Source organism: Vipera ursinii (assembly GCF_947247035.1).
Source record: "Vipera ursinii genome assembly, chromosome: 4".
Classification (NCBI taxonomy): Eukaryota; Metazoa; Chordata; class Lepidosauria; order Squamata; family Viperidae; genus Vipera; species Vipera ursinii.
The window spans coordinates 113,865,974-113,882,394 of NC_139514.1; the positions used below are offsets into that span (position 1 = coordinate 113,865,974).

General features: G+C 39.3%; 1 protein-coding gene across 1 annotated transcript in view; it reads right to left on the bottom strand.

Annotated features, from left to right (window-relative positions):
- Window positions 1-16,421, bottom strand: part of TDRD3 (tudor domain containing 3) — a gene marked incomplete at its 3' end in the record, with an annotated part of 60,198 nt that overhangs the window by 32,336 nt on the left and 11,441 nt on the right. Inside the window, exons 2-3 of the mRNA XM_083362571.1 lie at window positions 5,071-5,155; window positions 202-267 (exon numbers count right to left, since the gene is read on the bottom strand). Of these exons, the coding sequence (XP_083218697.1) occupies window positions 202-267; window positions 5,071-5,155 (151 nt within the window). The remainder of the gene's footprint in view (window positions 1-201; window positions 268-5,070; window positions 5,156-16,421) is intronic.

A 16,421-nucleotide genomic window follows, 5' to 3' on the forward strand; every position in this document is an offset into this window, starting at 1 on the left:
CAGTCCGCAGAGTTGTGGGGTTTTTTTACAACTTTTGTTCTTCGCAGAAAAACAGTAACCCTGTATAAGAAACACACACACACACAGATATCTTTAAAAAAAAACCTACATGGGAATACCTTGCCGAAGGGCAGGTTGAGCAAAGCAGTTTTTCAAACTTTTGCACAAGCCCACTAAAGACAGCACTGGGAATCTTTTTACCTTTTCTACTTTTCCGCCGTTGATGTCACTGGGGAGAAATTTCTTGCCGATGGCTCTTAAATCTGTCTAAAGTTGAAAGAAAGAGAAGAAAATTAAATGCTAACGTTGCTTCCAAAGGCACAGACGACGAAGAAGAGAGATCAACGTTTGCACTTAAGAAGGGCAACAGGCCACAGGGATCGACGTAGGTTTATGATTTTGTTTTTCGCCCGCACGATCTTATAAATGCCAGTACTGTTATTATTTTTGCAACTCTTAAAAAATGAAAACACAACCGTAAGCGCCTGATGAGCAGATAGCCTTTCTTTTTGATAAGGGTTTGAGTGTTACCATTAATATCAAGCAAGTCATCCGACTCCAGACAGTGGCTTTAATTTTAATAACAACCCATGTGGTGTTTGCAGTTTAAATGCTGGTTCTCTCTTAAACACCCACCTGACTGGGTCCGTTAAGATTCATTATTGACTGTTTAAAAGGACAATGAAACGTTCAACTCCTGTCTATTTGGTTCAGTATCGTAACTGAACTGCACAATTACAGCCGTTAAAGTTGTGGTGATTGTAAAGCGGGCCACCTGACTGGCCCCCCATTTTTACCACCTTTCTTTTGGGGGTTATTAAGTGAATTGGGAAGTTGTAAAGCAAGCAACGGGGATTTGTAAAGCGAACCTGTAGTTCGCTACAGGATGCTTTTTGTAGGGAGCCAAAAGTAAAAGCCGGTTTCAAGCAAAAAACAAAACAAAAAACCGTCCCATCATTAATTCGTGGTCACGTGGCTGAATAACGCTGCCCTGCGGGCAGATGTTGGAACTTTACAACCGGCTTGTAAGTCTCTTTTGGGGGGGGGGGGTGTCTGCCATGACTTCAAACAGTCACTAAACGACCAGTCGTAAGTTGAAGATTCGTGTGTATATGCAGTGGTTGAGGTTTGGGATTAAGAGACTTGTGGGCATGGAATGGACAATTGGACAATAAGTCCAATCATTGTCTCTCAGCCCAAATCAGCATCTGCAATAGGCTGGCTGATAAACCAAGATCTCGGTAACCTCACTGTTACAGAGTAAGCAAACACACTGCAGAGAAAGCAGAACCGGCAACTAACTGGAAGAACAATGTAGGAAGAACAACAAGGGGAGATGGTCAGCAAGATAATATTTACATAATAATAAAGATGGAAGGGACCTTGGAGGTCATCTAGTCCAACCCCCTGCTCAGGCAGGAAACCCTATCATTTCAGACAAATGGCTGTCCAGTCTCTTCTTAAAAACTTCCAGTGTTGGAGCATTCACCGCTTCTGGAGGCAGGTTGTTCCACTGGTTAGTTGTTCTAACTGTCAGGAAGTTTCTCCTTAGTTCTAGGTTGCTTCTCTCTGACTAGTTTCCATCCGTTGCTTCTTCTCCTGCTTTCAGGTGCTTTGGAGAATAGCTTGACTCCCTCTTCTTTGTGGCAACCCCTGAGATACTGGAACACTGCTATCATGCCCCCCCTCATCCTTCTCTTCATTAAACTACACATACCCAATTCCAGCAACTGTTCCCTATATGTTTTAGCCTTCAGTCCCCGAATCATCTTTGTTGCTCTTCTCTGTACTCTTTCTAGAGTCTCGACATCTTTTTTACATCGTGGTGACCAAAACTGGATGCATTATTCCAAGTGTGGCCTTACCAAGGCCTTGTAAAGTGGTATTAACACTAAAGTGGTATAACCCCGCTCAGTTCTCAAAGGGTCTTGTGCCTCTGTCTTTGCCTCTTCTGCTAGCAGATCAGAAGAGCAGAAATACAGAGTTTGAAGTTTCTACATCTTCGACGTTCTGTTTCCAGATACTCAGCCTAGTCCTGGCTATTATTCAGAATAAAGCCTTTCAAACTTATTTTTGTATTGGCTGGAAGAGGATACATTGGGAAGAATTATGGAGGTAAAATTAATGTGCAGAGGTTTCATTCGATTGTTTTTCTGTTTTACAGTTACTGGTTTAGTTAATAAAGGAGAACAGTTGTAGCACTTTTTTACATCGTGGTGACCAAAACTGGATGCAGTATTCCAGGTGTGGCCTTACCAAGGCATTGTAAAGTCGTATTAGTACTTCACGCAATCTTGATTCTATCCCTCTGTTAATGCAGCCTAGCACTGTGTTGGCTTTTTTGGCAGCTGCAGCACACTGCTGGCTCATACGAGGAGATCTATTGGACAAAGTATCTCAGATAATTCTGAACTGAGGAATACTACTACTACTACTACTACTAAAGAACTTGAAAGGACCTTAGGATACCGCTCTTCCCCTCTTTTAATTTCCCACATAGTGACAGTAAGTTAATAAATATATCCCCCTTATTTCGACCTTGTCTTCTGTCAAAACAAGACAGTAAACAATTCTGAAGGTTTTAAGGGTCTTTGGTTGGGAATACGCTTTGAATAATGGATATTCCCTTCAAAAATAGATGGAAAGAAATACTGAAGAAACTTGTATTATAATAATAATAAAAAAAGATAAAATAAATCTTCAGCTAAACTTATAGATCAAATTTGAATCTGTAAACCAAGAAGGGTTTATTGCCTTATTTCTAAAGCCTTATAAATCAATACAACAACAGAAATAGATTGAGTTTGTCCCGTTAGCTGCAAATTTGCTACTGAAAAACAGCGATCAATTAAAAACACGTAAGATGCATGGTTTTTTAAGAGTTTAGGAAATCCCTCTAGATGGAAAATTGACAATGAAGAGCTTTGAAAAATTCTTACAGTGCAGGAGAAATGGATTCAAACTTGGTTGGTGTTTAATGAATTATTATTTTTCTCCTAACAGATCACTTTCAACTATGTAAGCATCACGCTGGAGAGAAAATTGTAAATGTTTGAGTGTATCATTGGTTTTTAAAAAAACGCAAACCTTTTTTTGTTAACTTTTTTTTAAGGTTACTTTTATTCTGTAGGTTGTAGTGCTAAACATTTTTTTAAAAGGAAAACGTTCAGAAAGTAGTAGGTAACACAATATTCGGGATGCGCAACAGCTAGTAATATGAAAGTAGAAAATATACAGACCTGGTTCTTTTACCAAGAAAACTTCAGTTTGTACATAACTACATATACACAAATACTTATCGTCAGTTGTAATATAGTTATTTTACTGTGTTCTACCAGATTCCATGTCACCTTGTTCCACTTCGCATTTGGAAATCTATCTTGTGACCTTTTTTTCAAATAGATTTTCTCTTCTTCCAATAATTTTACTTTAGGCTAGGCTTTTATTTATTTATTTATTTAAAGCTTCTTTCTTTGCCTTCACAGTCCATTTTTCCCACTTCTGACACTATCAAATAATGGTCTGTTTCACATTCCGAACTTCTCATCAGCCTTGTGATTCTTATATTCTTCATAAGCAATCAAACCACTCAGGCTTTTAAAACGAATATTCATTCGTCTGTTATGTAAGAATGGATTTAATTATAATGACACCACCACTTTCACTTCTAGGCATGTATCAATAAAATTCACTCCAGAAGATCTTTACTCTGCTGTATTGCATACATTCTGTTTCTCTTAAAATTCAGAGAATTTACAAAAACGCCTCTACTTTTCTCTTTTTCCATTTCGCTGGCTAATTCATTTTTTTTAATCGCTTACTCCCCTTAACAGTCGACATTCCGATATTCCAGATATCAAGAATGTCAGCAGATGGCCCTGTAAATTTTGTCTTTTGCTGCTGTGGTTTTGGGCAGGCAAGGCTTCCACAAAATATTTTAAACAAATAGAGAAACTGCGGACTGTGTTAGCCTTAGCTGCCCCCATTCTACAGCCACACTCCCTACTAATAAAGACAGCAGCACTTTTGACGTGAACATCTAGGCCAATATGAGACAAGTAAAGCTAAAGTGTAACCAGTTTTATCCTAATATTATTGACATTCTAGGCCAGGAGTGTCAAACTCGCCCTGTCGTGTGACGTGTCGCGACGTATCACGACCCTTGTTCTAGGCAAATTATAGTCTCTAATCTAGAAACCACCTTGCAATCTAACAGACTATTATTTGCATCCTACTAACCACAGGAAAAGGGACGCGGTGGCTCAGTGGGGTAGGACGCTGAGCTTGTCGATCAGAAGGTCAGCAGTTTGGCGGGTCGAATCCCGAGTGCCGCGTAACAGAGTGAGGGCCTGTTACTCGTCCCAGCTTCTGCCCACCTAGCAGTTCGAAAGCACGTAAAAAATGCAAGTAGAAAAATAGGGACCACTATGGTGGGAAGGTAACAGCGTTCCGTGCGCCTTTGGCATCTAGTCATGCCAGCCACATGACCACGGAGACGTCCTCGGACAAGCGCTGGCTCTTCGGCTTTGAAACGGAGATGAGCACCAGCCCCTAGAGTTGGAAACGACTAGCACGTATGTGCGGGGGAACCTTTACCTTTACTTTAACCACAGGAAGACGAAAATGCAGTACACCAATATATACTTAAACCTTTATCCTTTACAAAGACCAAGAAAAATTTAAATATGTAGTTCTAAAAAAAATTCTAAACAGAAATGAGATTTGGGCTGTGTTTCCATTTCCTTCCTTCCTTCCTTCCTTCCTTCCTTCCTTCCTTCCTTCCTTCCTTCCTTCCTTCCTTCCTCCCCTCTTTAAGAAGTATCTCTTCACTTAATATAGCTTTATATTTAATTACAAACAATATTTGACAGACCAGAAGGTAGAAACAGAAACAATACGAAACAGTCCTTTGACATAAATATTTGTCAAAGGAAAAATAAAATAACTCTGTATAGTACCAGCCTAGGGCCCTAGAACATTTTCATTTTTACAGCTAGTTAGTGTATTTCCAAATAATAAATGATCAGCGAAACTGATTATAAATTTTAAAAGTTCGCAAACTGTACCTACATTGAGTGCAATCAGGATAATATCGTTGATGTTGACTTTTTCAGATGAGTTTGTGCAAGCCTCAATCCCTTCATCTGATAGGTACCTATTTAAAAACAAAACAGAACAGAACGTCAGTTAAGTTTTGTTAGAAATCCAGACTAATAACAATCCGGTAATTACGAAACGCTGTTTTAATCAGAGATGTGCATTAGATAATAATGATTCAATAGATAGTGGAGAGCAGGGATTGTCTGATGCAGCACTTCTAAAGTCCTTGGCGCTTCCACAGAAGGCATTTCTTTGACACTTCTCAGTCCCAGAAAAGACCAACATTCAACAGACTGAAACTCTCAATGTTTTAAAGAAGTAACTGTGTATATGGATTTTATAATTTTAGCAATCATTAAGAAGAGGGAGTCAAGCTATTCTCCAAAGCACCTGAAGGCAGGACAAGAAGCAACGGATGGAAACTAACCAAAGAGAGAAGCAACCTGGACCTAAGGAGAAACTTCCTGACGGTGAGGACAATTAACCGGTGGAACTGCTTGCCTCCAGAAGTTCTGAATGCTCCAAAACTGGACTTTTTCAAGAAGAGATTGGACAACCCGTTTGAAACGGTATAGCGTTTCCTGCCTGAGCAGGGGGTTGGACTAGAAGACCTCTATGGTCCCTTCCAACTCTATTATTATTATTATTACCATTATTATTATTTTAAATTGTGGATTTGTTATGTTTGGGTTTTTTTAATGTAAGATTATAGTTCAAGAAAAGCAAAACCATGGCAGCAGCGAAAGTGCAGATACAACCCTATACAACACGAACGACTTTTCTCCGAAAGGAAAATAGTCACTTTTACTTTACGCAGAAAATATACAGTTCTGAAAAAGGCTAATTTATACGGCATAAAAAAACATTGGGAATAGCTGGTCAGTTGCTTCCCACGTTATCATTTAGACATAGAGGAGCTCCCAAAACTGAATGGATCAACGTGTGGGTGTTTGGGTGTTGAAATATATACAAGTTTTATGCTCATAAAAGTGAGGATACATTACGGAGGATGGATTTTTTTCCCTTAGGTATAGCTGAGGTGAAGCGATGCTAAGCCCAACCCACCTCACAGGGTTGTTGTGAGGGAAAATAAGCAGAGGGACTACTACGTACTAATTTTGGTGGACTGATATTTAAGAAGTGAGCATCTAAAAGTATCGCAGACTATTGTTGCAAACATTTCAAAACAAAGCACCACTGTTAAAAACAACTTGCGGTTCCTGATACGGGATAAAACTAAGCAATTTCCTTTTGTAGGGTGTCAGAAGTCGCTTACGGTTGCCTTCCACTTCCTGCTGGTCTTCCAGGGATAATGGTGGGTGCCGAGATCCAAAGTTTTAAACTGGATCAATTCCTTCCACTCCCCTCAAATTCCGCCTTAAAACTAGTTATTGGCAATTAACCACAGAAAGGGGAAAGCGGGTGAATGAGTTACAGGTATTGGCCAAAGTAACACTAGACTTCTCCGCCATGGAAGATGTCCATCATTAATGGGAAGGTAGAAAATTCGTTTACCTCAAAGCCTGAATGAAAATGGAAGATCATTTATTTACTGATCTCTGAGAGAGTAACTAGCCCAAAGACATTCAGACGGCTTTCATGCCTAAGGTGGGACTAGAACTCACCGTCTCCTAGTGACTGACCCAAAGTCACCCAGGTGGCTTTCATGCCTAAAGTGAGACTAGAACTCATCATCTCCTGGTGACTGACCCACAGTCACCCAGCTGGCTTTCATGCTTTAAGGTGGGACTAGAACTCACCATCTCCTGGTGACTGACCCAAAGCCACCCAGCTGGCTTTCATGCCTAAGGTGAGACTAGAACTCACCGTCTCCTGGTGACTGACCCAGTCACCCAGCTGGCTCTCATGCCTAAGGTGGGACTAGAACTCACCATCTCCTGGTGACTGACCCAAAGCCACCCAGCTGGCTTTCATGCCTAAGGTGAGACTAGAACTCACCGTCTCCTGGTGACTGACCCAGTCACCCAGCTGGCTCTCATGCCTAAGGTGGGACTAGAACTCACCATCTCCTGGTGACTGACCCATAGTCACCCAGGTGGCTTTCATGCCTAAGGTGGGACTAGAACTCATCATCTCCTGGTGACTGACCCAAAGTCACCCAGCTGGCTTTCATGCCTAAGGTGGGACTAGAACTCACCATCTCCTGGTGGGTGACCCAAAGTCACCCAGGTGGCTTTCATGCCTAAGGAGAGACTAGAACTCACCCTCTCCTGGTAAGACTAGAACTCAGAGTCTCCTGGTTTCTAAGCCAGCAGCTTAACTCCCACACCAAACTGGCTCTTACGAGATCCAAGAATAAATGCTTAGTTTTTAACCACTGGCTGTATAGTCTCTGCTATATGCCAGATGAGATGCAGGTTTAAATGACTGGTTTAAATTTAGAATATATGAGAGATGAGATACAGCTTTAAATCAGTACTGACTGGTTTAAATTTAGTCAGCAATTCAGCAACACCGTTAATGATAAAGCCACTAGTGTCAGATTCATACCACTGCTAAGGGCCAACAACGCTGAGCTATCGGTAACAAGGGTGGCACTTCATAAATATATTTTGTAGAGCATTCAGCTATGCTAGTAAAAGCTGAAAAACAGTAATAGCTCCATCTGGAATTATGAGATTTGCCAATTGGTTCAACTGCCCTGATTCCAGATGTGGACAAGCAGTACAGGGAAAAATACAAGAAGCCTCAAATTAACTTTCCAGACATATAAATAGCATATTGCATGACCTATAATTTAAGCTGAAACTGTTTAAAAGCTAAGAGACAGGCAACCTGCAGCAATAATGTCCGAAAGCTGACTGTAAAAAAGGGAAGTGTATTTTACCCAAGGGCTTGTAGCAGGAAACCGGAAATTATTAGCCCTTATCACAAAGAGAAGGTTATGTAGGAAGAAGATTTGGTACAAGCTACCAAGACAATTTGAGCTAAGGCTGAGTAAGTCTGGTTACTTCTACCCACTTCCGTAGAATATAAGCATGGAGTGTGCTCAATGATGGAGAAATTAGAAGTCAACTCAGCTCTTCTTTCTTATTAAGTATACGGTAAAAAGCTTGAGAGAGGGAGAAATCCATAAAATTAAAAAGGACAATGGAAAGAAACAAAGATCAGAATAACAGAATAACAGACTTGGAAGGGACCTTGGAGGTCTTCTAGTCCAACCTCCAGCTCAAGCAGGAAATCCTATATCACTGTAGACAAATAGTTGTCCAAACTCTTCTTAAAAACCTCCAGTGTTGGAGCACCCACAACTTCTGGAGGCAAGCAGTTCCACGGATTAATTGTCCTCGTCAGGAAGTTTCTCCTTAGTTCTAGGTTGCTTATCTCCTTAATCAGTTTCCATCCGTTGCTTCTTGTTCTGCCTTCAAGTGCTTTGGAGAATAGCTTGACTCCCTCTTCTTTGGGGCAGCCCCTGAGATATTGGAACACTGCTATCATGTCCCCCTCGTCCTTCTTTTTGTTAAACTACTAGACATAAGAAAGTTATCAGAATTCTGGGACTTCCGGTGGCGGCGCGGCGCCAGAGACAGCCGTTTCGGGCTGCCCGCTGCTCAGCTTTGTTGTTTTCACCCGAAACAGCGCCGATCAGCTGTTCGGGTGAATTTGAAGCCCCCTCCTCAGGAGAAGAGGAGGGGGAGAGGCCCCAGGTAGGGGTTGAGTTCTCCGGGGCCGCCTGAGCTTAAAGCTTGGGCGGCTGAAGGATTGAACTCCCCCGTAGCCTGGGTTGCTCCCAGCTGTTCAGCGTCTCTGCTCCGGAATTCTTGGAGCAGAGCCAGGCGTTTGCGACCACCCCTGCCAGAAGGAAAGACCCTGGAATAAAAGGAGCAGGCAGAGCGGTACAGGAGGAAAAGGTGAAGAGGACTTTTATTTTTACTCTCTAGCTTAATGGACTTTTTAAACTTAAAGTGAAAGTGCGTAACAAGTAAAGGTAAAAAGATGGCGGCTAAACCTCCCTCAAAAACTCTTCGGAGTGCTGGAACTTCCCCGGTGCAACAGACATCGTTGCAAGCCTTGCTTCCTCCTGCTGCATTGACATCGAAGGATTTACAAGATGCTCTTGAAAAACATGCCCAGGTAATTTTAGAAACACTGGGTGATAAATTGGCAAAGGTGGAGGAGAAATTGGAGAAAATGGAGGAGAGGATAGAAGAGAGGATGGAAGAGAAATTTAGTGCAATGAGGGTAGACATTTTGTCTACAGTGGAAAGTGTGGCTGAATGTGTGCAAGGTTTGGAAGAAAAAGTGGAAGATTTGACTCAAAAAAATGCTATATTAGAAGTAAAGGTATTGGAGAATGAAGAGTTAAGAGATAAAATGGACAGAGAATTGAGTCTTGTTCAGTTTCATCAGATGCAGTATGCTGTTAGAATCAGAGGCTTAAAAGAAAATATTAAAGAAGACCTAAAGCAGCTGCTTTCTGAAGCTCTGGAAGCAGTATTGGGTCAGCCAGCATCTGAAATAAAGGGATGCATGGATAAAGTTTCTTGTGTAAATTCATGGATTGCTAGACAGAGAAAGCTACCTAGAGATGTGGTGGTTTATTTTGCAAAGAGAGAAACTAGAGATGAAGTTATTCAAGCCGCCTATGATACTAAAGTAGTGGTTGCTGACCAAGAAGTTTTGGTTTTAAAGGAAATTCCTCCAAAGATTTTAAGGAGAAGAAAGGACTTTGCATTTCTTGTGCAGGAACTTAAGCAACGTGACATAAGGTTCAGATGGGAGATCCCAGTTGGATTGGTGGCGATGCATGAAGGTAAAAGATACCGTCTGGTTACTGTGACACAGGCGCGTGATTTCTACAATAATGTTTTAAAAGCAACCCCACTATCACTTCTGGAAGCGGCAAAGGGATCTGGAGAAGAAGATGGACAGACAGAGGAGAATGGTGCTGGAGGGGATCAAACTATAACTTCGTTGGCTGATGTTGGAGAGCTGAGGGTGACGCGTGCTGCTTTAAAAAGAGCAAAACAAATAAAAGAACAAGACCAGCAGAGGTTTATGGAAATTTCAAAGCGTACTTACAGCGAGGCAGTGGGAGGAGTGCGGCCCAAAGGCGACAGAGGGGCTATTAAAGATGTGCTCCAACTGCTTCGGGATGACAAGCATGGCGACTAAATTTCTAACCTGGAACGTTAATGGACTAAACTCGCCTCAGAAGAGAAAGAAAGTTTTTCAATATTTAAAACAATTTAAGATTGATGTTATATGCTTGCAAGAAACGCATATTAGGGCTATGGACCAAAAGTTTTTATTGAACTTAAGGTTGGGTACGCAATTTGTCGCCTCTGCAATGAATAAGAAAAACGGAGTGGTTGTCTATGTTAAAAATGCTTTAACAGCGGACTTAATTGAAGCAGATAAGCATGGAAGATACGTAATGATAGATTTGTTAGAAGGTAAAAAAACGCTTTTAGTTGGACTGTATGCTCCTAATCAACAACAACAACAAGCTGACTTTTTTAGCTTACTTCATACAAAGCTTACTCAGTTGGATTACAAATCGTTTATTTTTATGGGGGATTGGAATGGTGTTTTGGACGTACAGATGGATAAGGCTGGTTTTTTTAAGCGTGTTCCGTGTCATGCCAGATTGCCTAAATCTTTTTTTGAAATGAAGGATGATTTGGAATTGCGAGACATTTGGCGTGACACACATCCGCATGAAAAGGATTATACTTTTTTTTCTGATAGACATCAATCTTTTTCCAGGATTGACTTCATTTTGTTGACTAACGATTTTTTTTCTAGGATTAAGAAGGTAAAGATCTGTGCAAGAGCTATTTCTGACCATAGTCCAGTATGGTTAGAGATCAATAAGGACAATAGAGATAGGCACTCGTGGCGTGTAAATGAGAACTTGTTTAGAAATCAGAAAAATGTGGAAGAGTGTAAACAGCGAATGAAGGATTTTTTTGAAATTAATATGAATAAGGATACTTCTATGGACATGGTTTGGGATGCTAGCAAGGCCTATATGAGAGGGGTGCTGATATATATGAATAATAAACACAGACGTACTTTGGAAGCTAGAAGGAAAGAATTGGAGAATGAAATTAAGGAAAAAGAGAATGCCTTGATTCTGAATCCATTGGATGTGAAGACTAAGGAGGTTATTAAGCTATTAAGAGGACAATTTGATAAACTAATGGCTGACCAGGTGGCTACCAATTTGCGGTTTGCCAGGCATAACACTTTTTGCAATGCTAATAAGCCAGGTAGATGGCTAGCTTACAGACTAAGGAAAAAGCAGAGGGCTTCTAATATAGACAAAATTGAATATAAGGGAAAGGTAGTGTTTCAACAGGATCTTATTAAAGAAGCCTTTGTGGATTTTTATTCTAAATTATATGCTAAGGAGAAGATTAACGAAAAAGACATTGATGTATATTTGGAGAATGCTAGCATTCCGGTTCTTACGCAAGTACAAAAAGAGGAGATTAATCAATTGATTACAGAAGAAGAAATACTTACAGCAATTAAGGAGTTGAAGGTGGATAAAGCGCCAGGTACAGATGGTCTGACTGCGGCCTACTACAAAAATTTACAATTAGAGATGATAAAACCGTTAAAGGAATTGTTCCAGATAATCCAGAGAGGGGGAAAGGTGCCTCCGTCTTGGAGAACTGCTTTTATTTCTTTGATTCCGAAGGAAGACCAAGATGCTACTCAAGTAAAAAACTACAGACCGATATCATTATTAAATACAGATTACAAGATATTTGCTAAGGTGTTGGCTAATAGATTGATGAGGGTTCTGCAACAGGTGATTCATGGGGATCAAACTGGGTTTATTAGTGGTAGGCAAATGAAAAATAACGTGAGGCATATAGTTGATGTGTTGGAATTTTTGGAAAGGAACAACCAGATCCCTGCGGCGCTAATTTTTTTAGATGCTGAAAAAGCCTTTGATCAATTGAATTGGCAATTTTTGATGAAAGTTTTAGATAAAATGAATTTCGGGGATAAATTTTTGCAACCAATTAGGGCATTATATCAAAAACAAACAGCCCGAATAATAGTTAATAATAGCTTGTCAGAAGCATGTAATATCGAGAAGGGTACAAGGCAAGGGTGCCCGTTATCGCCTTTGTTATTTGTGTTAACATTGGAGATATTACTGGTAAAAATACGGAACTCGGAAAGAATTAAGGGTATACAAATTAGAGATCAGGATTATAGATTGAGAGCGTTCGCAGACGATCTGGTTGTTACAGTGACCCAGCCGGAGAGCTCTGTTGTGGACCTGATGGAGATAATAATGCAATATGGGAAGGTTTCTGGATTTAAAGTTAATGTACAAAAAACTAAAATTCTGGCTAAAAACATGACAGCATCGCAAAAGGCCCTTTTAGAAGGGTTAACTGGATTTGAGATTGTTAAAAGGGTCAAATATTTGGGGGTGCTTTTGTCGCCCTCTAATACCAAACTATATAAAAATAACTATGAAAAATTATGGGGAAAAATCCAAAAAGAAATGGAGAGTTGGGAAAAATTGCAATTGTCTTTGTTGGGGCGAATCGCAGCAGTGAAAATGAATGTCCTGCCTAAATTTTTATTTTTATTTCAAATGATACCGGTTCTTAAGAAAGATTCTAATCTGGAGGAATGGCAGAGAGGTATCAATAAATTTGTCTGGGCAGGGAAAAGGCCACGAGTTAAACTTAAGATTATGCAGGATACTCGTGAAAGAGGTGGTCTTAAAATGCCTAATCTTAAATTATATTATGAAGCTGCTGCGTTAGCAGGTATAAGCGATTGGATTAATTTGACACAAGAGAGATTATTAAATCTTGAGGGCCATGATTTGCTGTTTGGCTGGCATGCATATTTGTTGTATGATAAGAAGGTAGATAATGTGTTTAGAGTGCATATTTTAAGACAGGCATTGCTGAGAGTTTGGAAGAAGTATAGACATAAGCTAGACTGTAAGATACCATTGTGGGCAATTCCAAAACACGCAATAGAAAATATAAATGTTGGTTTTAAACATGATGTGACTACGTATAAAGAGATTTTAAGCTTGGAAAGAAATGTCTGGTGTCTGAAACCATATAGCCTCTTGCGAGATGAGAAGGTTGTTCAAACTTGGTTTCAATATATTCAGCTACGGGCCAGGTGGAAAGAAGACCAGAAAATTGGTTTTTCAATGACTGATGAAAATCTGGTAAAGCAAATTAGAAATCAGGGTCCAGCACATATCAAACGGATATATCTTGCATTGATAGAAATTGACTCAGAAACAGAACTTGTTAAAGATTGTATGATAAAGTGGGCCCAAAATATTCAAGAAGTTATTACAATGGATACGTGGGAAAAGATTTGGGTGAGGAACGTAAAATTTACACAAGCTCAAAATTTAAGAGAGAACTTTTATAAAATGTTTTATAGATGGCTTCTAGATCCTAAAAAGCTTGCAAGTATGTATCCGAATTATCAGCCAAAATGTTGGAGGTGTGGTGATGAAGATGCAACATATTTTCACGTATGGTGGACTTGCAAAAAGGTTAAGGCCTTCTGGATAAAAATTTGGTGGAATATGCAGAAGATTTTTAAGCAAAGGATAAAGTTTTGTCTGCAACTTTTTTTGTTGGGAATAATTACAGATGCTACGGTTGTGGACACTAAGTTGATGTTGAATTTAATTACGGCAGCAAGACTCTTAATAGGTCAGAATTGGAAGAAAGAGGAACTGCCGACTATAGAAGAATGGACTTTAAAGGTTTCTGACCTGGCAGAGATGGCAAAGATTTCGGCTTATCTGAAAGATCACTCGCAAGAACGTTATGTTATGGAATGGAGAAAATGGATTGAGTATATCCAGAACAAATATAGGGTTAAGACGTTTCATGTAGCATTTGAATAAGTCTTCCTTTTCTTTTTCTTTTTTTTCCCTTTTTTTCTCTCTATATATTTAATATTATTAGTGTTTGTATTATCCTATATGAGCCAGAGAGTGATAGATTTTAGAGTTTAGGGTTGTTAGTATATGGATGTATATGATTGTTCTTTTTTTTATACCTTGTACTTAGCTTTGGGAAGTCGGGGGGGGGGAGAGAGGGGTAGGGAGGGAGGGAAAGGGGAGGGGGAGGGGGGATTGTTAAAGATAAAATGTATGTTAAAACTTTTCAATAAAAAAAAGAAAGTTATCAGAATTCTTAGAAAACAACTAAAATCAGTAAAAAAGAAATGCTATTTGCTTTGGATAAATTTTATCTTCTATGGAATAAGATAGTTTCAAGGAACACAAAACCCAAACCGATATATTGTCAGATTAGAAATACAGTAATCCTCAAAGTTAAGACCACTTCAGGGAGGGAGGCAGAGAATTTTAATTACATTACAGTTTACTCTTTTTAATTGGCATTTATTTTTATGATGATATCCGTGGAGGACATTAAAAAGGAACAAAAATGATTGTCTACAGGAAAGCAATACCTTTAATGGGCCCATAAAATGATGTTCAAGGTTTCAATATCTTAATGATTCTTCTATCAAGCTAAATTATAAATGCGAAGAAAAAAATGGCGTATTGCCTTATTTAGCTGTAAACTTTTGGAAAAAAAACTACAAGACTACTGTATGTGAGCTGCAAAATACTAGATGAACAACAGATGGCAGCAGAAAGTTAGAATGTTAGTATCCCTTTGCTGCCATCTCATGATCATCCAAGGGTTTGCAATGCAGATTGACCGTCCTATACCAAAGTGCCTAGCTCTGTAGTTGTTACCAACCTCCCACCGCACCCAATTTTTATATCTGGCTTCCATTTATCAAATAACTAGATAACATGTTGTTTTTTTAAATTCAAAAGTTTTCAACTAGAACTTTAAAGGGTAAATTAATAGCAACAGAGTTCACTTTATTGCATAGTCAAACAAATCACAATACACATTTATATCTACAGTCAGATCCATATCTTTAAGAGAAAGGGAGACATCCTTAAGAGATTACTGAAAAAGGAGTAAAATATAATTCTAGTCTGGTTAAGAAAAATCAGGCTGCTGGATAAAACGAGGATAGCTTGATAAAATTTTGCACTTTTATTTTTTTTAAGACTATAGCAATAATGAGTTTTATGGTTAAGGCACCAGACTAGAAACCAGGAAACAGCGAGTTCCAGTCCTACTTTAGGCAGGAAAACCATCTAAGTCAGGAGTCTTCAAACTTGGCCCTTTTATGACTTGTGGACTTCAACTCCCAGAATTCCTCAGCCAGGCACCTGGCTGAGGGATTCTGGGAGTTGAAGTCCACAAGTCATAAAAGGGCCAAGTTTGAAGACCCCTGTCTTAAATCTAAGAAACAAAATGGAGGCTGGCTGAGGAATTCTGGGAGTTGAAGTCCACAAGTCATAAAAGGGCCAAATTTGAAGACCCCTGTCTTAAATCTAACAAACAAAATGGAGGCTGGCTGAGGAATTATGGGAGTTGAAGTCCACAAGTCATAAAAGGGCCATGTTTGAAGACCCCTGCTCTAGGTGACTTTGGGCCAATCACATTCTCTCAGCCCAATTCACCTCACAGGATTGTAGTTGTTGTGAGGAAAATAAGAGAAAGAAATATCAGGCCTGTTTGCTGCTCTATTTATAAAAAAATAATGGTGGGATAACAACAAATAAATAATAGTCCTGTAATAGCGTGGACTACTGTTGCATGTAAAATAAGAACACATGTTTTAAAGACTGAGTTTTTGTATCATTAAATAAGAAAGATTACCAATAGGTTTAGCATCATTTCAGGCAAGCCAAAATATCAACCATTAATTTCAAACAAACCAATTGGACGAAGATTAAAATCTATTCCATAGGGTTTCATTCTATACTAATAAGGCATTTCAATAGTGTTTGCCAACAGAGGTGTGTGTGTGTGTGTGTGTGTGTGTGTGTATGGGGTACATGATATTTCAGTCAACCTAGCTATAAGAATCCGATTGCCTGGTATCACTATGCCTGTAAAATATATTATAAGAAAAAATTAAGGATGGAACTATTATGTTTTATAATAACAATATTTGTTCCATTGGATTTCTGGCAAATTTGTTAAAATAGCTGACCACCATTACTTTAAAATAATGTGTGCTATTTTATTTCACACACACACACACACACACAATTTGCTTCATTTGAGTAAACATAATTTCAAATATAGTAAGACATACTACTCTGGTACATTAACTGTTCCAAGAACAATTTATTTTGCAGCTGTTTTATGTTTTTTTACTACATTTGAAGTTCAGACCACGATACACCCTCTAATTTTGTTAGAAAATATGAAGCTTCAACAATAAATACATGTCACTACTGA